The sequence below is a fragment of the Periplaneta americana genome, chromosome 17 (assembly GCF_040183065.1).
Source record: "Periplaneta americana isolate PAMFEO1 chromosome 17, P.americana_PAMFEO1_priV1, whole genome shotgun sequence".
Classification (NCBI taxonomy): Eukaryota; Metazoa; Arthropoda; class Insecta; order Blattodea; family Blattidae; genus Periplaneta; species Periplaneta americana.
Window position 1 is genome coordinate 91425427 of NC_091133.1, and position 24693 is coordinate 91450119.

The following is a 24693-nucleotide window of genomic DNA, read 5'->3' on the forward strand; positions in this document are numbered from 1 at the left end:
TGCTCGCCTGTCAGTGGAGTGGTATAGCATTAAATGAATAAAAAATCCCTCCTACGCTAAAAAATAATTTAGCTATATGTCCTCTTCAACGGGAGATAGTGAAACGTACGTAAATGAGATTTTAGAGTACGACGCGACGGGGCTTGGACAGTAGAGTAGCTAGACATTGAAATGAACGTGGTATAGTTTTCGGAGGTTTTTAACAGACGATGAAAAGGAAAGTTTCCAACTTTCAAGAACTATTACTAGTCCCAACGCTGGAGATTAAGTATTAATTATCAACATTTTGAAATGAACTTCATTATAAAACTTTCACGGTTTACCATTAGATTCAATAGCGAATCTAAACTCGGTCAAAAGCTATGGATATTTTAATGACCAAAAAATGTCAGAGGAATATGTACGTTGATAGAGCCGCAATATTTCCATGTAGAATATACCTCTGAGGATTTCGCTGAGATAGAAGGAGACTAAAGTGTTCGTTTTTACAAGATTGATTATTAGGGCTCGAACTTTTAGGTGTTGAAAATCTGGAAAATATATATATTTTTATGTGCTAAAAATCGGGAAAATATTTGACAAAAAAGGAAAAATATTTAATTATGTTGCAATTTTTTATGTGAATGTAAACAATATGCAGTATTAATCAGTAGAAATTATGCTGTCTCGCAAACGACTGAAGAATTAAGTAGGTCTACACAATGAGATTTATCCTCAAGTTTTCCATGACAAATAACTGACGATTATCGCGGAACACTGCCTTGTACTGGGAAAAAGAGTGCCCTGGCCATTCAGAAACAACATGCACTCCTTAGAGACATGTTTATGATTGTAAACGAAGACAGATGCAGCTGATGTTTATGAAATTATAATTCCTTCCTGAATCAGCGTTATGACAACTTACAAGACACTCCTAAATGACACATCAATGTTTATGTACATTAGTTACAGTACAATTTTTAGTGGTGACAGCTCTTATTGCTTGTGGTGAGAGAGCAGACTGCAGTTCCACAGGTCCACAGATAAACAATTCTGAGAAAGAGTCGTCAGGTGTCAAATCTAAGCAACTGCACTGAACATTCGGATGATGATTAATCTGAAATGGAGCTTTTGTCGAAAATTATTTGATGAATTTTTATGTATTTTAAGTGAAAATTTGAAAATATGTATTTACCCTTCAATCAATTAAAATGGAACCAAAACATTAATTACTTTTGTAATAAATTAAGTAAAATAATGTATTATTTGTTTTATTGAGGAATTACATGTCAATAAGTAATGACAGCTAGGAAGTTCTTATCGTAATTCTCATGTTTAATGAACTTGGACTGTAACGCAACCGAATGCATAGCAGCACGAGACGTCAACATTTAACGAAGAATAATCGGGGAAAATAAACGTGTTACACACTCCTGTTTGCATAATTATTTAATAGCAGATGAGTTTACTGTATCGGAATCATGCATAATATTCACATAACGTAAATAATACAATAATAACAGAATAGCTCACTTTTTTCAGAATCTAAAATATTAATATAAATTAACAATATTCTTCGAACTATTCACGACTCTACACAGCTCCACAGAATGCCACTATGCGTTTTATGTGAGCATACTGTGAATTGTCTGTAGCGAGCGGCAGCAGGGCGAGGCGCGGGTGACATCTATATTCCTCGCTGTACTCAACTCAAATCTACTGTTTTGGTACAAACTTCCTACCTATTTATAACTGTGCCAATTTGTTCGAGCAGTTATATACATTCATATTTTAAAAGACAGAAGACATTTTCAGGTTAATTTTCTGCTCAAACTACTGAGTATTATGAAAACTTGTGAGTAGCTACTGAATTTGACAAAATGAGTGGACCCCGGAACCGCTCTGGAAGTTTTGACAGCGGGAAAATTCCTATCACTGAACCAGGGAATTTCCAGTCCGCAGTCAATTGCGCTATTCTACATATGGGGACAAAATAGTCATATCTGTTAAATTTTCCGTAAACCTGGAAACACTGATGTGATTAGCCTATTTTCCATTGAATTTAACGTTATTATTTCTAAATGCATTCCAGAAAAGAGTAGTTTTAGTATAGGTTTTGTTAAACCAGGAAAGCTTTTAAAACATCAAGTATGCACTGCACGCGGTGATAATTCATTTTATATTTTTATTAAAACGACTAATTTAAAAACAAACTTCTAAAAACAGTCCGAATTTTTTATTTCAACATGAATTAGCTTTCTATAAAATTATTAAGAATACCAAAACTCGTAGTTATCTAGTCCTCGCATACTCTTGCAATAAAAATTAAAATTCTGTTATTTTTACCGTGGGCACAAATAAATTCGTCGAAGGCACCATGGTGTGTTGGACAGACCTGGCATTAAAATAACCCTCCCACTATATAAAATATACTTCAATGACAGTGTTATAACTAGAGACGAGAATTCCATGCAAATGCATGTTTTTATAGGAACATAGGACATGACTCAAACTCAGTACTTATCCATTTCATTACTTTCAGGTTCGAAATATTTGTACTTTTTCCGTGCATATTGGCATGTTTTGGCCCTTTTGGGGATAAAAACATGCATAATGCATATTTAAACAATTTTTAGCTTAATCATGCATATAACATCAAGGATTATCAAAGAATTAGACTCGGGTAAAAAATGTTTGGGAGTTTTCCTAGATATTCAAAAAGCCTTCGATACTGTAGACCATAATATACTCACTTCTAAACTTCATGCCTGCGGTATTAAAGGAATCGCTTTAAATTTATTTAAGTCATACTTAAGCAACAGATCCCAATTAACGAAATTCAACGACCAACACAGTGAAATTCGTAATATAAATATAGGTGTGCCGCAAGGTACAGTTTTAGGCCCACTACTATTTTTAATATACATCAATGACTTGCTAAATATTGATATAGGAAACACATCTGGAGATATATTTGCATATGCCTATGATATAGCCGTAATTTTTAGTGGATCGAATTGGAATGATGCCTACCTAAATGCTAATAGAGGTATAAATATAATTAAGAAATTGTTAGATGAAAATTTGCTCTCATTGAACATTTCAAAAACAACTGCAGTTCCTTTTACATTAACGGCTTCTAGTCTGAGAAAAATCAAACTCGATAAGGATACAAATTTAAAAATACACAATTGCAGTAACATAAACTTGATTGATTGTAATTGCTCTTCCTTGACAGAATCCACGCAAGTAAAATACTTAGGTGTTGTCATTGATCAACATTTAAGATGGAATAAACATGTAACATATTTATGTAATAGGTTACGAAAAACAATTCACAACTTTGTAACCCTTCGTGCATATATGCCTATCTATGTTCTCCGTGTAGTTTATCTAGCCTTGTTTCAATCAGTCATCCAATACAGAATAATAGGATGGGGTGGAATGACAAAGACTATCTTAACTCCATTAATATTACTACAAAAACGTATCATCAAAATTTGTCTGCATAAACCACTTGATTATCCGACACAATTTATTTATTCTGAATTCCAAGTACTAAAAATTGAGCAAATATATAAACATACATTACTAACTTATTTTCACAAAAATCGAATGAATTTTATAACTGAAAAACATATACATAACACCAGAAGAAATGTCCCAACTCTTTTGGCAGAACCTAAATGCCACATTACAGCTGGAGTAAGACACAGTAGGAATTATGGACCAAGACTATACAATTCAGTATTGAAAAATAATCCAGACCTAAGCAATTTACACATTCTTAAGTTTAAAAATAAAGTGAAAATATTTGTATGAAATTTGAAAAATTTTATTATAATGTTTTTAAGTGTTACTAGCATTACATGGTACTAATTTTTATTGTATTTATCCGATGCATGTACCCTATAAGATAAAACATTGTAATAAATATAAATAGATCATTTTCTTAATTAATAACAGTGTATATCTACAATAAATGATTTTCTTAGCATCGCTACAGATACACTTGATTGTACTTGTCACTATATCTAGTCACTAGAAAGTTTTTGAAATTTATATTTTCCCCGCCATTCATAAAATATTTTGATATGATACCTTTTGCGCAAAAGGAGAAATCTATAACTGAAACTCGATTAATATATTTCAGTATTATTTGTCGTTATCCTGGTAATAATGAACAGTTTCACTCGTAGACATTTTGTTTTTCAGCATTAACTTCCCATGATTTTACGAGAAGATTAGAAGAGAACGGCAGTTACGTAGACTTTCAGCTCCCCACTACTACCATTAATGCATAACACAATGTCAATACGGCGGTTGCTGTCGTCTGCGATACAACGAACTTTTCTGTTGATTTTCGAGTTTGGCATTTTTTCCGGTTATTATATGCTTATTTAAGTTGTGTTAACTCTCGCTAGTGGTTTTATATTTTATTTTATCCGTCTCAGTATTTATTTTATTATTGTAAATATTTTTGTTTTATCACTATTATTATTATTATTATTATTATTATTATTATTATTGTTACTATTATTTATATCATCAGCATTATTATTTGAACCCTGTAAAACTTATGTAGACTACTGGATTGTACCCGAGCACGAGCATATGCTCATTTTCGGGTATCTATTCATATGTATTCAATTCAAATGTAAATTGTAAATAAATTTGAAATTTGAAAATATACATTATATTCAGTTTAAATGCATATTTTAATGTTTTACAGTGGACACCTCAGTTTCTCGAATTCTATGTCGCTTATTTTAGCTTCAGGAATCAGGAGTGCAGAAGGAAAAGAAAGAAAAAAACTAAATAACATGAAAAGGTTCATTCACCTTTGCACACATAACTTCTTGCGATGTAGAGAGGTCATTCTCAGCCTACAGAAACATACTGACCGACAAGCGCAGAAACCTCACAGAAACCAATTTATAAATGTTGTTAGTTGTTATCTGTGCAAAAAAATGAAGTGAAGTGAAGTGAAGTGAAGTGAAGTGAAGTGAAGTGAAGTGAGATAAGAAATTTGGAACAAAAATTAAAGTGCATATTTTAGTGTATTTTTCCCTTGGTCGTGCATGTTTCATAGTTTGATAGTGCATGAATGCATGCATGTGTTGGGATTTTATAGTGCATGAAATTCTCGTCTCTACTTATAAGGTGCAACGCGGAGTATTAGAGATGTAAACAGCTGTTGTTTTTCTGGAATTGTTGTATCTTCTCCGGATAGCCTGAAATAGCAGGTTCAGAAATAACAGTATAAAAATATACGAATTGTGAACTGGAAACTATTCCCAGTAATGTATTTCTTGGATAATGTATGACGCTAATACGCTTCTCATACGAAACTAATGCTTTCAAAATAATATAAGCTCTGTTTGCAACAGGAAATGAGTGTAATGCATAATATTATTTTAACATGAAATGTCGATGTTACGCCAGAAGTCGTTCCTCGTCAAAACTTCAGGTAAACGCAACTTGGATAGCCTTTTATACAGAAGAAACATCCTGTGTACAATTTCTTGCTTAAATTACATAATAGAAGTATATAATGTACTTTAACACTTTACGATACGCCCTATTTTATTTGATATTCATGCATTTATGTAATATAAACAATATTTTCATTACTATTGTGTGGAAGTTTCGACGGCGACGACAACGAAGATAGTAATGATGATGGCAAGGGGACATGAGATGAGAAATAACTGTATTAAAATGTACACAATATCGGGCGTCCTTGCAAGCCATTTTGAGGCTGTGGAGAATAATCTATGCGAACTCCAAGCCAGTTCGCCACTTGTCTTATTCCGTTTTTCAGTGTTTCCTTCAAGGATCTTGAGAGAATTTTCAAGATAAAAAGTCGAAAATGAACATAACCTAGCAGATACCACATGAGAAGAAGAATGCCACAAGCATGATCAGCAGTACACATTATGCACGGACTTATCCATATTGCTCTCCTTTGATTTGTTTATGAAATAAAAACAATCTGGATTACAAATTATTTTTTTTGTACTGTAAAAATTAAAAGAGAGCATATTTCACAATTCTTTTACAAGATAAAGTGAATCTAGGCCTACTCTATAAAAGCCAGTATGCAAAATTTCTTTCAATTACTTCAAAGAGTCCCTGAGGAATAAAGGTAGGCCTACATAAGCATTGAAAAATGTAAGTTACGTGAAAAGGGAAACCAATTAAACATTCAGTACTTTAAGCACTTTAAGGGTGGTATGCATAGACATTTCTCTAGCCCGCGCTACGAGCGTGCTAAACTAGCCCCGGCTATCGACTGATTACTTGTACAGGATTCATATCATAGCATATTGCTAACACTGGTTTATGAATACGAAAAACGTTAGTTCGCTGATCATCCACCGGAAGCCCGCGCTAAGAATGCCTATGAATATGGCCCTATATGTCTAAAAATTGTCCATATACATAATCGGGACCGAATTTGGCCCTCAAATTTTGAGGAAAGGCTCTTAAAACTATGCACTATTAAATGAGACTGTAAAATATTTTTGTGATTTTTGACCATTTTGACCTGCATCTCCACTTAATTAAAAGAAAACCCTTTTGAGAGAAATGAGTGTCAGAAACAGAATCTTTACATTTGGTAATAATTAATTTTATGTTAAAGTGTTATAATATTAATACAATTCATGATTTTATAATGTTTCGATATTGTAATACTAATATAAACATTATTACATATATTATTTTTATCCTATATTATGTTAATATTGCACTGAAGTATACAATCCACCAAAAATGACGTAACCTTACATTTTGCTGCAACAAATGCCTTATGCATACAAAGATTTACAGACGCCTGTAGGGGAGAGAGAGAAAACTGGCACTTCGGAATATAATAACAGAAACTTGAAATATTTAAGATCAGCTATGTAAGCAATAACAGCGTTAACCGGTTAACGTTGTTATTCCGCCCAGCCCCTCTTTGATATCTTGCTGTACTTGGCTAAGCAAGTTTAGTTTTCAGAGGGCAAAATGAACAATTATTTTTTCATTGCATATTTATTTGTCTTTTCATACGTGTGAGCGCATTCATAAGCTAATGATAACAATATTTATTTATGAATTACATTATTTTATCAACTTAATGTGCACCCCCCCCCCCACAAGGAAAATAGTTCTATCTCCGCCTATGCTGTAGTGACAACGGAGGACAAGAAAGAATCTTTACACGGAAGCAGAGTAGGTCAGCCAGTCTAGTATACACAGTCACGAAGCTCAATACGTACTAAATATGCATCCATAGGTAGTTGCTAACCACTAGGATCGCTAATATCGCCTCATTACAGGCAATGCGGAATAGTACCTGCACAGTCAATTGTTCCTTGCACCCTCACAACTCAAGCTTCGTGACTGTAGCTATATACTAGACTGTGAGGTGAGTGTGAACTTACTGCATCCTCAGGTTCTGCGTCGCTGTCGCCGAACACTTCGTCGTTCCTCTCGGCCCATGAGCGTACAACAATATGAGCACGAGAACGTTCCCGGCGCGGAGAGCCCTGTCGCATTTTCAGTCCGCTACTCTCTATTCAATCAACGACGATAAGATACTGACAGAGGAAATTACGGCGAGCTCAATCCACATGTCAGTGCAAGATAATGCTGAACCCATAACTATATAATCTCGTGTGTATCTAAATAAAGGAAGGAATTCTATGCTACCGATAAACGGACCTGTCATCATACGCTACAAAAATTGACATTCACTCAAGTTTCATAACACGTCCAGTCACTCACTCCTTACTGCTCTATCACCCACATTACTTATTTTATCGTTTCGTAATAGCGAGTATAATTCAAACGAAATGTTAAATTAAATATTATTATTATTATTATTATTATTATTATTATTTATTATTATTAATATTAATTTTAGTTACCTAGCTACAAAAGAACAGAAAAGATCAGAAGAGGTTAAAACAAAACTAAACAGAGTCAATCGTAAGCATAGATCATATATATCCAGATTACTCAACCTTATAGGCTTTGACGGTAACAACTTTTGTCAGGTTTACTATGCTGCCATCTAGTTGTTACATAAGGAGTCACGTCATAACTCCCATTTGAATTGCATTAGCGACTGTACTGCCATCTCGTGTTCGTTTACGGCGGACGGGTGGCGATCCTGGCGGTTCTTCTCTTCAAAGTGCTACCGATTTTAACATAGAGATGAGCTATCTGTTACATATGATCTAGGTCGTAAGTAATAATTACCTTTAATTTCAGTTCTGCGTTGTGTAACTTTCTCCATTCTCCTGTAACTTCATTCCTCTTAGCCCAAAATACTTTACTAAAGCAAATACTACAAAATTAAAAATGAAATAAACATTTTTGGCCAGGTTTTATGCCCCTAGGAACACTGAAAACATCCTGTAAGTTTAATGACAATATATTAATACATACAAAATTTATTAGCGATTTTCAATAAACAGTTACTTTCAGCCCACTCTTTACTTTGCTTTGAGGCAGTTTTATGATAAAATGCAGCAAACGGTAAAACAAAACGGAAACGAAAGGAAACATTAATAAAATGTACTGTTATATGGATGCGAAAGCGAATCCGATGAGATTTCCCCCTTTCCTACCAGGATACACGTTATTAAATTTTTTTAAATTATGGTTTATTTAACGACTCTCACAACTACAGGTCAGCGTCGCCGGTGTGTCATTTTGTCCCGCAGGAGTTCTTTCACATGTCAGTAAATCTACTGACATAAGCCTGTCGCATTTAAACACACTTAAATGCCATCGATCTCGGCCAGGATCGAACTCGCAATCTCGAGAACAGAAGGCCAGCGCTATACCAACTACGGTACCGAGGGCGACCACATTATTAGATCTCAAAAGGAAGTACAGTAGAACTTGGTTATAACGACATCCAAGGGACCTTAAAAATTATGTTCTTATAAACGAGTGTCGTAGTAACCGAGATTCTCATTATTAATCTAGTAAGGTGGAAAATGAAAAATAACAAAATTAATTAGACTTATTTTAGATTTATGTATTGACTTTTAATCCTACAATGAACATAATAAAATTCACGTAGTAGACCTACAATTATAAATACAGTATTCTGTATTAAAATTGTTTGTTCAGTACTCACCAAACCACTTTACTTAGAAGTGAAGTAATCAGTCATTTTACTCTGTTGTCTTCTACTTGCCCAATACACACTTTCTAGGGCTAAATTACGTTTTATGTTCATAATTTCAGTTGCAATTTCACTGCTCCCTTTCCTAGCTTCATAGAACATGTTCATAATTCTAATGACTTCTAAAGCGTCATTCACTTCTTTTAGTGGACATACTGCATTAAAATGCGTGCACTTAGTGAAAACTTCCTGTCGAAACTGATCTAATACCGCATGAATTCGGGCAGGTTACAATGGGGTGGGGAATCCGCCTGCATTCCAGAGGTCTATGACAGAAGGAGACTGTAAAGAATTTGTCAGGGTCAGATTTCAACAAAATATTTCTTAAAATACTTTGGTTCTTAGAAAATCTTATTCCAAACTGAGGTTGAAAATGACGTTATATGCGAGGTAGACGCATGTGGGTTTGTCGTATTAAGCAAGGTAGGAAAGCATATGTCTTATGGGGAATTAGTTGGGACCACAGAATATTTGATGTTATAGGCGAGGTGTAGCACAAAACGAGATCGCTATAACCAAGTTCTACTATATATACTGTACATCTAGCAAGGATCTAATGTCGAGTCAATTGCATCTACAACATTATTATTGAGAATATAGAATAAACTGGAGAAATCGTATTGAGAGTATTTCAGGTACTAGAATAATTAAAATTGCATTTAAACAGCAATATCACACATTTTATGATATTTTTACGGTGGTTTAATTGAACTAAACTAATCTTTCTTGTTTCTTGTCATGATAATTATATCGAGATCGAAGGTCGAGAAATAATTATGTCATGAAAAGAAACATCAGTTTAAAGGGAAACTAAATTACGTATGAAAAGTCTTTGTACGTGTGAAATTCGACAGAATAATTCCTATCAGCTGATACTTTTTAACGAAACTCTCAGTCAACTGTGAGTAGAATAGAAAGCGAAATTCAGAGAACGTGGACATGTCTGACATATAACAAGATCGTATTCTGTTAAGAAAATCTTGTTTTATTTTGATTTCGTTAATAAAAATGCTTTCATAACACAACGACTAACAAAATGCATCAACAATAATATTGTTACCATAGTAACCATAACGATAGTGCTTCTGTATAAAGTAAAATATCACACACAACAAATATGTTTTATACAATCCTAACATTAAAACACGCTTGTTATGACGCTGGAAATCGAACACAATTGGCCTAATTCTGGCACTGGTGCCAGGAAAGGTTACCTAGCAACTAGTATTCCATGATGTCATCACCGTCTCCACAACACAATTTTATACAACGTACCTGTAAGAAAAAGCTTCAAAAGAAGAACAAAATAACATTGCCTTAGAAACGGTTACCTAGCAACCATGCAATATATTAAGTCATATCCAATACTCGTGTCTCTACTACGTCATTACATTACATTTTGTAAATTTATAATAGTTTGTTTACATAAATGGTAGACTGGCATAAAACGTTTATATAACACGTGTATAATATTCATTATAAACACTAGTGAAAATTAGCCCGTACGTTAGCGCTCACGCGGTAAATATTCACTCGTGCCATAATTACCAAGATTATACACTAGTTACATAAATTACTATTTTAGGTCGATATTAAACAAGTATAGAGTGTCATTTAAAAATGTTCTCGATGACGTCACAACTTTCACAACAACAGTCGAAAAAATATTTTGAAAATAATATTTTTAAAATCTTAATATACAGTACGTACACTACACTACGAACAGCTGACTGAAGGTTAGCAGTCTGGCCAACGTACAAACTTCATCATCAACTTCAATATGAAGGAGTAAAAATGAGTCAAGTACTTGTAATATTTAGTTTTCAATTGGAATAATTTGTATTTATTTTTGTTAAGTGAAGTTTGAATTGCTCAAATAAAGCTCAGTACATTTCAAATGCAGTGGTTTGTTTCGTATAATGTATATTAATTATGCCTAACACTGCCTTTTGCATATGAATTTTACATGCATTGTAGGAGTGTAGTGTACATAGAAGGCAGTGGTTTTCACTACAACTCTAGAGTAGTTATTTGTAATATTTCAACATTAGAGCTAGAAAGTTGGTACCGAAACTGTTAAGTTGTGTGAGCTTGGACTATATCTCTACCTAATGAAAAGTAATAGCGCATCTCTCAATGTCAGTGAACCAGAACAACAAACATGTATAGCCGGATGGTAACCAAACATGTGCTCCAATCGTCCACAGCATTAGAACAAGAAAATAATAAACGAATAATATAAAAAAAACAATAACTTGTAATTATAAATTTCGTAACTTCCAAACTAAAATAATTTACCCATACATATAAAAATAACATATTAAAGTATACAATTATATGATTCTAGTCTCATTATAACAAATAACAATGAACGTTTTCATTTTATCAAAAAAAATACTCCTTTTACGTTCAGAAAAAAAAACAATATTTGTACCCTGAAAATATTCACTCTATGTCACAAGCCATTACTGGAGAAAATCTGAAATATGATACAGAATATCTTACTATCAACAGGTGAACAACTACTTTGCGAATCTAATAGTGTATCTCGTATGTGGCACGTAACATTAAACCCATAATTGTTTCAAGAAGATTTTTCATTTCTATTGTAATGACAGCTAGGAAGTTCGTAATGTAATTCTGACGTTGACTTGGACTGTAACGCAACCGAATGCATAGCAGCACAACATTTAACGAAGAGTAATCCGGGAAAGAATAAACTGTTACACACTCCTATTTGGATAATTGTTTAATAACAGTTTAGTTTACTTTTTTGAAATCATGCATAATATTAACATTAGGTAGATAATACAATAATAGCACAATAGCTCACTTTGTTCAGAACCTAAAATATTAATATAAAGTAAAAGCTATTCACGACTGTACACAGATCCTCAGAATGATACTATGTGTTGTTTATGTGAACACTGTGCATCGTCTGTAGCGAGCGGGAGCAGAGCGAAGCGCGGGTGACATCTATACTCCTCGCTGTACTCAACTGAAATCTACTGTTTTGGTACGAACTTCCTACCTATGTTCAACATACTTATCTAGGTTGGCAACTCTGAATTCAGTAAAATCGACTTTCAATCGTGACGGCCGTTCGCTATAATGACGAGAAAACACACTATCGTGCAAAAACACAATTTTCACACATATAAATCCTCAGTTTATTCGTTACCTCAACAGTAATTCTAAAAGAAGACATAGTTACGCCAAACTATTCGTGATCAAGGGTCTACCGTCAACGTTTCATTTTCTCTTCTCGTTTATAATAATTATTAAATTATTTACATACCCTTCGTTGATAATGCTGATAGTTAATACAAAACTTAGGAGAATTCGACACACATATGAGCCGTTCAGAGCATAAGTGGTGTAAGTCAAAAATGGGTAATGAGGTTTAAAGTAAAAATACTGCAAAATACAGCGCAAAGTAGCAATTAATATGTCTTTCGTGCTATCCACTGAATACTTACTGGCTTTTAAGGAACCCGGATGTTCATTGCCACCCTCACATAAGCCCGCCATTGGTCCCTATCCTGAGCAAGATTAATCTAGTCTCCATCATCATATCCCACCTCCCTCAAATCCATTTTAATACTATATTCCCATCTACGTCTCGGCCTCCCTAAAGGTCTTTTTCCCTCCGGCCTCCCTAAAGGTCTTTTTCCCTCCGGTCTCCCAACTAACACTCTATATGCACTTCTGGATTCGCCCATACGTGCTACATGCCCTGCTCATCTCAAACGTCTGGATTTAATGTTCCTAATTATGTCAGGTGAAGAATACAATACGTGCAGTTCTGTGTTGTGTAACTTTCTCCATTCTCCTGTAACTTCATCCCTTTTAGTCCCAAATATTTTCCTAAGAACCTTATTCTCAAACACCCTTAACCTATGTTCCTCTCTCAAAGTGAGAGTCCAAGTTACACAACCATAAAGAACAACCGGTAATATAACTGTTTTATAAATTCTAACTTTCAGACTTTTTGACAGCAGACTGGATGATAAAATCTTCTCAACCGAATAACAACAGGCATTTCCCATATTTATTCTATGTTTAATTTCCTCCCGAGTATCATTTATATTTGTTAATGTTGCATCCAAGATATTTGAATTTTTCCACCTCTTCAAAAGATAAATTTCCAATTTTTATATTTCCATTTCGTACAATATTCTCGTCACGAGACATAATCATATACTTTGTCTTTTCGGGATTTACTTCCAGACCTATCTCTTTACTTGCTTACAGTAAAATTCCCGTGTTTTCCCTAATCGTTTGTGGATTTTTTTCCTAATATATTCATGTCATCCGCATAGACAAGCAGCTGATGTAACCCTCTCTGTTATCCTGGTCTTTCCTAATGGCATACTCTAGAGCAAAGTTAAAAAGTAAAGGTGATAGTGCATCTCCTTGCTTTAGCCCACAGTGAACTGGAAACGCATCTGACAGAAACTGACCTATACGAACTCTGCTATACGTTTCACTGAGATGCATTTTAATTAATCTAACTAGTTTCTTGGGAATACCAAATTCAATAAGAATATCATATAAAACTTCTCTCTTAATCGAGTCATATGCCTTTTTGAAATCTATAAATAACTGATGCACTGTACCCTTACACTCCCATTTTTTCTCCATTATCTGTCGAATACAAAATATCTGGTCAATAGTTGATCTATTACGCCTAAAACCACACTGATGATCCCCAAAAATTTCATCTACATATGGAGTTAACCTTCTCAAAAGAATATTGGAGAAAATTTTGTACGACGTCAACAAAAGTGATATTCCTCGAAAGTTACTACAGTTAGTCTTGTCCCCTTTCTTAAAGATAGGTACGATTATGCTATCCACTGAATACCGATACTAATAGTTTAAATAAATTGAATATTAATTGCTAATTTGCGCTGTATTTTACAGAATGTTTACTTTAACCCTCATTAACCATTTTTGACTTGCACCACTTCTGCTCTCAACGGCTCATATCACTAGATAAAAATACATAACTTGAAATAATTATACGAGTAGATATTGCACAATAAGATCACTGGTACAATGTAAGTTAACTTACGAAAGAAACCTACAGTGGAAGTGAAGCGGCGACCTCGGCGAGCCATCCTGAGGAGTCTCCACGCACGACCGAAGCACTGCCACTTGCAGCCAGAGGCTCGGCCTCGGCCACCCCCAGTCCTCATTGCGGCCAGTTCAGCACATCGCAGCTAACTGTCCATTATATATTTCCGCCGTTCGAGCCTTCCAGGGAACGCAGAGAGCGATAGCCATCCCATTCAATTACATCTCGTTATCCTTTTATGGGGCGCAGATTTATTCAAGTTAATATAAATGAATTCTGCATATCATCGCTCTGCCATTTTCACATCGCAATATTCACAGCACATTACATTCAATTATCTCTCCGTGGCTCTTTAAACATGCCGGCAGTATTAAAAGACTATAACAATTAAACGCCCTTCTCCGAGACTTGAAGTGCTAATGTTTCCTGCCAACAAATACAGTGGACCAGTGTTCCATAGAAGGCCGAGAATTACAGCTTTATCTTTCAACCATAGAAACGAGCTATGAGTGTTCGTTCTTGTGTTGTCTTCACCGGTAGCTTTGTGCCTTTCTAATTTGGGAACCAGCGAATTCTTCCATAACCAAACCTTTATTTTTTTAGTAGGTTATTTTACGACGCTTTATCAACATCTAAGGTTATTTAGCGTCTGAATGAGACGAAGGTGTTAATGCCGGTGAAATGAGTCCGGGGTCCAACACCGAAAGTTACCCAGCATTTGCTCATATTGGGTTGAGGGAAAACCCCGGAAAAAACCTCAACCAGGTAACTTGGCCCGACCGGGAATCGAACCCGGGCCACCTGGTTTCGCAGCCAGACGCGCTGACCGTTACCCCACAGGTGTGGACACCAAACCTTTATAACCATAAGGAATATGTAAAATGTTTTTCTAAAGCAAGAGGTAGTTTTAATTGCTCATATTTTCTTCACAATCTTAAAAATTCTGGGACTGTCTTATTAAACATGCCATAACTCCATCGTGGATGTATGTGTCCACCATTTTGTTCTTGTACAAGTAACAGCCTCTCTTCAATGGTAAAACCTAACCATTTTTCCCCTATTACAACATATGCTAGTGGATTATAGTGATTTTCCAGATGTCAGGTTGAATTTTCTTTTACCAACTTTTTTTCGAATTTTGAGTACTGACAAATACGATAACTGGCAGTTATTTTCTAACTGTTATGTTGGCAAGCAATAATTTTGATTTGCAGTAAAGAAAACTGTTAAAATGGAAGCATAACTAGGTAAGTTTGTGAAATTTGAACGTAATTAATAATTAATTAGTAATATCGCTCTTAATATTAATATCAATACATAATTCAGTTGTGTTGGGTTTTGATTTCAATTCAACACTACATTCAGGTAAGTGTAATTAAATAAAATATAACTTACAGACCTACTTGGTATGAAACATGCACGTGGCTAATGGACAGATTTTTATTAAAATGTCCAAGAGACGTGATAGCATAGTACCGACTGAGGAGTATGTATTTTTAACTTAAAATATATGCTTAAAAGTTAAAGCAGAGTATACGTTTCAAAGCGTTTCAAAGCAGTACTCTGTTTTCGGAATTCGTACTAATCATTTTACGTGATCAAACAAAATACATTTTTAGGTTAGGTCCCGTGAATCGTAAACTGTTTAGTCAAAGTAGTACTCGTAATTACCAACATTGTCATACCCTTACTCCGATTAGGGGAATTTACCATTAGTAGGTACAGCGTTTAGAGTAGTTGTAGGATAATTAAAAATTGTTATGGTAATTTAGGGGAATTTACATTTACTCCACTCAAATATCACGTAATCCTAGGAAAAAAACCTCGGTCTCACTTCTCCGAGTATTTATTTTCTATTATCAATTCCATCGACGTTAAATAACATAGTAGTTGACAGAGTATCATTAAATTAGGCAAAAAATTAAATTTCGCCCGCATATCAAAAAAGAAATTTATATTTGTGTCAGATTGAAAAGACTTATCAGATATAAGTTCTAAAAGTTGTCTACAATCACTATAACGTCTATGAAAAAAAATAGGCCTACTGTTAAGTCGATACTAATATTTTCGTTCCCTCCAAATTATCTTCGTTCCCGGTTTAACTACTTATCCTCCAATCATAATCTAAACACCAGGTCACAGGTAAGCCAAATCCTAGCAATTCCTACCCATAAAACATCCCACTATTCATCCTCTTTTACTGTCTTAGTCCCCCGTGAATGGAATTCTCTACCTCAGAAAATTAGGGGCTGCCAGACAATAATCACTTTCAAGAAAAGGCTAAACAGTTTCTTACGAGCGCAGTCAAATTGAAGTTATAATAAATTGTGATCGAGTTTAATAATTTAATTTAATTTAGGTATGACTATTATTATTATTATTATTATTATTATTATTATTATTATTATTATTATTACATAATTATTTTTTTGTTGTTATGAAGATAAAAAGAAATTTCATTGTATTGTATTAATTATGTATTATATTGTATTGTATTGTAGTATTGTATTGTAGTATTGTATTGTATTAATTATGTTATATTCATAGCAATGTAGTAATTTTCTATCATACTGGTTGAGTGAAAGAGAAGGCCGAATGGCCTTAACTCTGCCAGTTAAAATAAACCATTATTATTATTATTATTATTATTATTATTATTATTATTATTATTATTATTATTATCTAAGAGCCAAATTCTCTCAACGTTGAGATAACTACCGGTACTGGTTTTAATTAATTACCATCAAACGTTCTTATCTCTTTTTGCTTCCTGAGTACGCGTCCAAAAAGTAAACATTTATCACCATGTTTTTCCTTTTACAATAGGAACGTCGCATATCTCATATTCATGTCTGCTTCAGAAATTAAATAAGAGAGCACTTTACCACAGAGTGCTGTCCAGTCAGTGCAGAGATTTCAAAATCAAGATATATTGTTGCTGCCGTTGAGAGTTGTATAAAATGTTTCGTAACTAAATGAGCTTGCGTATAAAACCGGATTTCAGAGAGGAACATCGAGTAGGGCTTGAAATATAAACGACATTTCAGTAAATGAACCTTCTATATAATGCAGTCATGTGGTTTTTATTTATGCCTCAGCTGAAAGTAGCGATCGTACACTCAAGTCATCGTTTGTGTTTTGGAGTAGGTTGTGTGTGATCTTATCTCCCAGCATCAACTGACTGACGTCACAAGCTTGTGAACAAGTCTACTGATCCCAGTTGGTGCCCAAACTGTGAGTCGTAATTCTCAAACAACACGCATGCAAGCTCAATAGGAAAGCAAATCTGTATGATCATGAGGGATATGCTATATACAGTGGTCGCGTCTGTGGCTCAAGTGATAGCGCGCTGGTCTTACATCCAGGTGGCCAGGGTTTGACCCCCGGTCAGGTTGTGATGGAATTTGAGGTGGAAGAAGTAGACGTTACAGAATGTTTTTTCTGGACTTACTCCCGTTTCCCTTTATCATTCCACAAACACTCTTCACTTCTCCCTCATTTCATCTATCATATGCAATAGTAAAAATACGCTGGGGTGAAGTCATGGGAGTAGTACGGGTTTCCGATGCTGATAGCCTGTAGATATTCTTCAGAAGTCTAACCCTAGCTATTTAGCTTCTCCTTTTCAACATTTGTCCTCATATCAAGAAATAGATACTCGCTCACAACACCATATCATACTCTTCATTCCTAAACGCAGAACATCCTTCTACTCTTCATCTTTCACCGTCTCTGTAGCTAATCTCTGAAACTCTCTACCACAGCATGTCAGAGACTGTCGGACATTACCTAGTTTCAAAAATTAACTAAAATTGCACTTTTTCAATACAAATTTCCTTCAATTATAAGCCCTTTCTCTGCGAAGGTTTTGTAATATATATTTTCTTTTTTTGTCCCCTTGATCACAGGATGAATTTATCGTAGCCTTTTTATTGTGGATTTTATTTGAATTTCGTATTTCATTATTATTATCATTATTATTATTATTATTATTATTATTATTATTATTATTATTATTATTATTATATTCCATTCGTTGTATTCTTCTCTACTTTTTTCCTACTATTTGTACTGCAAAGAAAGGTGAACGGGAGAAAAGATCGAGGCAGAAAAAATATCAGATGATAGACGACATTAAGATATATGGATCATATGCGGAGACAAAGAGGAAGGCAAAAAATAGGAAAGATTGTAGAAATCTGAGTTTTCAATAAAAGACAGTCATTTTTCCCACATTCCATAACACAATGGGCACTAACGGTAAATGTGCAGAAGAACTTCGTATGCGCCTTCATTCGTAACGGCCACTATAGTACGTACGTATATCGACGATTTCCTGTAGGTTAAGGTTGCCTAATTCTGTGACATATTTAATAAAGTCTATATTTATGCCAAAATTGTAGGCCTACTAAAAATTTTCAAATAACACCTAAATGACGTTATTTGGATCTTTAGCTACAGTTTTTACAACATTCAGTGTCAACAGTTTCACAAGTTTGATATATAATATATTATTCTTCGTTGTTATACAGTTGCTCCTAAATCCGTGACAGGGATACTAATTCCGTGATAGTGGTTTCCTAATTCCGTGATACTAAAATAATCCTCATTAACTGCTCAGAAAACACACGTGTATTTGGAAAAACACTTTAAAGTCATGGTATATTGTTTTAATATGGATTAAGCAAGAAATTACAACATAGAAAAAGAGCCTAAGTGGCAAATTTCATAGAAAATACTTGTGTAACTACAGGAATATATATTACATATTAATATATTATAAACAAAATAAAATGAAAGTTAAATTCAATACAAAATTAAATTTGAATAAATTGAATTATAACAATTATTTCTCATTATTTATATTCCTGACAACAGCAATAATTAGCCTAAGTTAAATATATGCCCTATTATTTTATTATAATTATAATTAATGTTTTCTATAACTTATTTCTATTATTATTTCCACGAACTTTTTTCTTTCATAGACATTAATTTTCACAATTTAGCGTTGGCATCACTGGTCGAGTGAGCCAGGAAGGAGAAATATGAAAATAAATCCGAAAATGGAAAAGCTAGTGTAGCATTGTTATTGTCTCATAATGTTTAAATAATCATACACATTGATTCGGCTGACTATAATCTACAGTAATGTATCATTTCTATAATGTTATATTAATTCTTACCTCAAATATGAAATGTTTCTTCAGGAGCAGTAACAAGAGAAAGAAAAACTTACTGGTCAACCACCTTTCACTGAGCAAACGCTTCTGCAGTCGACTACTTCTATTCAAATGGCGGTAGTCAATAGAATTGAAAAGAAGACATCTCCTGGGATCTATTAAGTACTTCAAGAACTTAAAAGTCAGAGACCACAACTCCATGGCAGTCAATTGAAATTTTATCACGGAATTAGGCACCTTTACCCTATATCAGAACACAGTTGGTGCATTAAGAGGAATACTGATATTCTGTTTTTGGGGGAGTATTTTACAACGCTTTATCAACTGCTCTAGTTATTTAGCGTCTGAATGATATGAAGATGATAATGCCGGCGAAATGAGTCTAGGGTCCAGCGTCGAAAGTTACCCAGCATTTGCTCTTAATGGGTTGAGAGAAAACCCGGGAAAAAACCTCAAGTAGATAACTTGCCCCAACCAGAATTTGAACTCGGGCCCGCTCGTTTCACGATCAGGCATACTAACCGTCACTCCACAGCAGTAGACAATTTTCTTGTTGAGTGCACTATGTAGAAGTAGGCTACAAGGAAAGATAAGGTAGCATTAAATTTCTTCCATTCATATTCAAAACTTCATAAACTTACAGTAATATGAGATTGATTACTTTCCTATTTTGAATGTTCCATCTGTTTAAATCGCCTCTTAACATAGGATTTCCTCTTTCCTCTTTCCTCTCCAACTGTCACCGATAACAAGCGCAGTCTTTCACTCTGTAATCACCAAAAAACTTTTTTTTTATGCAGTTAAGACTTAGGTAAAATTTATTTTCGAACCCCTCAAAATGAATAAGGACAAACAGAGTAGTTACGAAATAAACGTGTTCAAGAGACGACCGGATTTTTGCGCTAACAACCTGCGTGTTTCTCCAAGTAGTTAAAGTTCTGACGACGGTAATTATGAATGTCAACCTTATGAAAAGGAATAATAAAAAAGGAACAGCATATTCCACTAACAAAGGATTCTTAAAAATCGATAGGTCGAAGTCCTCCTTAGGAAGTTCTATACGTGTAAGTATTGTTCAGTGGCGGCTTTTGACCTTAGGACCAGGTGCAGTACAAAAGAGAAAATATATATATATATAAAAGAATAATAGTCAGGAGATAAAAAAAACTCACTACAACCTCTGGTTTTGGGACGTAACTCCTTTGCTAAAAGTCTGTCCTCATAGCATAAAGATTTATTTTGGAAATATTTTACTTCACTTGAAACAAAATTCTCACTCATAACTGATTCATATAAAACAACATTTTTGGTCACTGGATTGATATAAATTGATAATTTATGTTAATTAAAAGCAGATTAACTTCGTTACTCCATACCTATAGTATGACACAAGACGAAATAATAATTCAACGTTAGTACCTAGAACCTTAATGTTTCACATCTGCTGGTCCAAAGCATAGTATTAATTTTGGCCCTCGGTTGTATAATTTTTCAGCTAAATTACACCCAGAACTTCTAACATGTAATCCACTAACATATAACAAGAAAATTAGAAACGTGTCTTCAATCTGATTAAATAAATTTATAGCCTATGTGTATGAATTAATCGGCCTATATTATATTTGTATTCTATAATTTTGGAATATATATATATTTTTTTTCATAAATTGTCCTACTTTATTCACCTACGATATTATTCTTCTCTATTTTTTTATTTGAGTAGGTTATTTTACGACGCTTTATCAACATCTAAGGTTATTTAGTGACTGAATGAGATGAAGGTGATAATGTCGGTGAAATGAGTCCAGGGTCCAACACCGAAAGTTACTCAGCATTTGCTCATATTGGGTTGAGGGAAAACCAGTGGCGGCCGGTGAGGCATTCTGGTGGTGGTGCCAAAAATGAAAAAAGGTTGTACGCAAATTACCCTAGTGAAATTGATAATCGCAGTTCACGTTTGCATTATGTTAAATAAAACACATTAATTAAACCAGCTACTTTACCAGGTGTGCAGTTAATAATGCATCTAGTAACAGTTACAATAACATTTTCGGAACTAATAACGAAATTTACGAAATATACAGATAATGGAAAACTTTCACAGTATTGTTAGTCAAATACAAATAACATTTATAACTAGTAAAATTACTGGCAAAAACACACGAGATAAACAATGATATAGATAATAAACAAACACGTTTGCAGTTTATTTAACAGGCCGATCAATCCAAGGCAGCGGCCTGAATAACACTTGTTCATGTCCTGCACAGATCTCATGTATCGTTCGTTAACAAAAGCATCAATACTAGCAACAGTGTAGCGATATTTAGTTGCCGCGAAATAAAACAAATATTACACAACATTAACAAACAGTTTTACATAATATGAAAAAGTATTTATCTTTCTAAAAAGAACCATGACTGACTATCTCTGCGTTCAATATAGTTAAATAAATAACACTTTACACATTCAAATCCAAGTTATGTGCATTAGTTTTGAATTGGCAACATTACATTAACATTTGGCGCGAAACTTTAACGTGTGTTTTCTTGCAAATCTACGGTTGATGGTTCCCTGCCTAACGTCTCCAACAACCCTGCCATCTAGTGAAATTTCTGCATTTTCTTACTGTGCTCTAGCGGGCGGAATATTAACTACTGAGTCAAATTGAATTCGGCTCAAAGTCTGCCATAAGAAACGCATATAAACTAGAATCAGTAGCCTTTTGTACAGTGTTATATGGACGTAGGCAGTGCCACACTGAAGTGGCTCCAACGTTCGGAAAAACGCTGCAAGAGTGCGTCCGGATCTGTGCGCGCGCTCGTTCAAATGAAATACGAATAAAATGTGTAGAAATAAACTATTACAACTGCTTTCTAGGATATTATTTTTTGTTTCTTTCATTGGTGGCGCCATGGCACACTGGCACTACCCCAAAAGCCGCCCATGGGGAAAACTCCGGAATAAACCTCAACCAGGTAACTTGCCCCGACCGGGAATCGAACCCGGGCCACCTGGTTTCGCGGCCAGGTGTGGACTTACTCTTCTCTATGTTAATATTATATTATACAATTTCATTGCAGCTGTAATTTTAATTTTAGTTCCTATTTTATTTTATTTTATTTTCTATATTTCTCTTATATTAATATATTATATAATTTCACTGTAGGCCTAGTTGTAATTTTAATTTTAGTTCCTATTTTATTTCATTTCGTATATTCTCTTATAGGCCTATTAATAATATATCTGAACTGCGACCGAACACAAGCGCTCCTCATTCGGTTCTCAAATTTTGTTAACATTACTCTATCCTATCTTATTTTTTATATTGATTGTATTATTTTACTTCTACTTCTATTGTTGTAATTATATTCTGTATTCTGTATATTTAAATTTAAATAATGAAATAAATAAAAAAGACTCCACTTCGTTCAGAGTATCTCACAATCCAATGATCTTCTCTTTCATAAATTCGCGGTAAATGTTTAATTATGCCCAGGACTGGACTGACAACTTCGGAATTTCGTTACGTTAATTATTTATGTATGGTTTTGATGCACTACTATGCTGAGTTCCGAAATACGCTGATCCGAAATAGGCTGTATTACTGTCTAGTCAACAGTGGAACATATTTTGAATATTAAGTTTAGTAAATTGAATTAATTAAATTTAGTAAATTACCCTACATAGACTGTGTTTTCATCCCACAACCAACTAACAATAACAACAATTCAGGTTGCCAGGCTACGATAAATAACAAAAGATGTGAGAACAAATAAACTAAAAGTGTATACAACTGAATACTGTTTCATATTTAAGTTTCATAATATAGTGATGCCATTTGAAATTTCAAAGGAAGGAGTGAAACGCATTTAACACTGGTTTAAAACTTCCCCCTCAATATCTAAATTGACGCATTTTTCTTTAAATTATAATTAATTGAAATCATGGTTATTTAGACTGGGAAGTTTTGAAATGAAAGCTTGGTATATAACAATTACGGTTAAAAAAAGTAATTTATGCAATCCTAGCGTTAAAACACGCTTGTCATGACGCTATAAATCGTGCAAAATTGGCCTAATTGTGGCACTGATGCCAGAAAAGGTTACCTAGCAACTAGTATTCTATGACGTCATCATCACCTTCACAACACAATTTTATACAACGTACCTGTAAGAAAAATCTTCAAAACGACAACAAAATAACATTGTCTTAGAAACGGTTACTTAGCAACCATGCAACATATTAGTCATATCCAGTACTCATGTTTCTACTACGTCATAACATTACATTTTATAAATTTATAATAGTTTTTTTTTCACATTTTAATGCTAGAACAGCATAAAACGTTGTACGTAATACGTGTATAATCTTCATTATAAACACTTGTGAAAATTCACTTTTGCCATAATCACCAATATTATACGCTAGTTACATAAATTACTATTATCATTATAGAATCCCTTTTCGCGTTTGTCATTAAACGATAATAGTTCCCATAAATAACTCAAATTCGAGATCATCACAATTATTTCCGGAAATAATTTTTTTGCTTTAATCGTTAATAACAGAGATATGATGGAAACATATCGGCACGCTTAATGGATTAGGTACAGCTTACAGCAGTAAAATTTTGGAAATATTCAACATTTTTTCCTCCATTACTGTATCTTGTACAATAATGTGTAAAAACATATCCTTCTGCTGTATTAAAAAAAATTTACGATATAAAAAAATTATTTACATTCCCCCCCCCCCCCTCAAATTCAGTTCACTGTGCAGTGATGAAGCGCTTCCCACATAACTCAAAAACTATCCAACATTCTGTGATGAAATTTTTTGTGTGTATTTATTCATGTCATATCTACAATATGATGCAAGATCACTTCTCTACCTTTGATAGATGCCTAATAAAAATAAATTCATTAAAAATGGTTAAATATTAGTATTTTCTTCTAACACAAAATAAAAAAAAAATTATTTATTAAGGAATGTAGTTCTGTTGAAAGAGAATGATATTGTAAACAGAAGTTTCAGCAATAAAATAAAAGAGAGAGAACATGAAAAAGTTCACAAGTTTATGTGTTATGAGGGAAACGCTTCATCACTGCACAGTGAACTACCACCATTATGGATTTAAAAAAATTATTTATATATATATTTTTTTTCATATAGCAGAAGGAAAGTTTTTTACACATACCAATTTTCATTATTGTACAAGATACAGTAATGGAGGAAAAAAAATGTTGAATATTTCCGAA

The 24693-nt window shown here is 33.9% G+C and overlaps 1 protein-coding gene across 6 annotated transcripts in view; it reads right to left on the bottom strand.

Annotated features, from left to right (window-relative positions):
• Pde8 (phosphodiesterase 8) overlaps positions 1-24693 on the bottom strand; it is a 770548-nt gene that overhangs the window by 262507 nt on the left and 483348 nt on the right. Inside the window, exon 1 of one of the 6 annotated variants that reach the window (XM_069816067.1) lies at positions 14260-14411. The exons of 3 other annotated variants lie outside the window; for them this stretch is intronic. In XM_069816067.1, the coding sequence (XP_069672168.1) occupies positions 14260-14370 (111 nt within the window). In that variant the 5' untranslated portion in view covers positions 14371-14411. Of the gene's footprint in view, positions 1-7412; positions 7542-12467; positions 12543-14259; positions 14412-24693 lie in introns of those variants that run through there. 2 more of the 6 variants (XM_069816070.1, XM_069816066.1) reach the window with 2 other exon arrangements.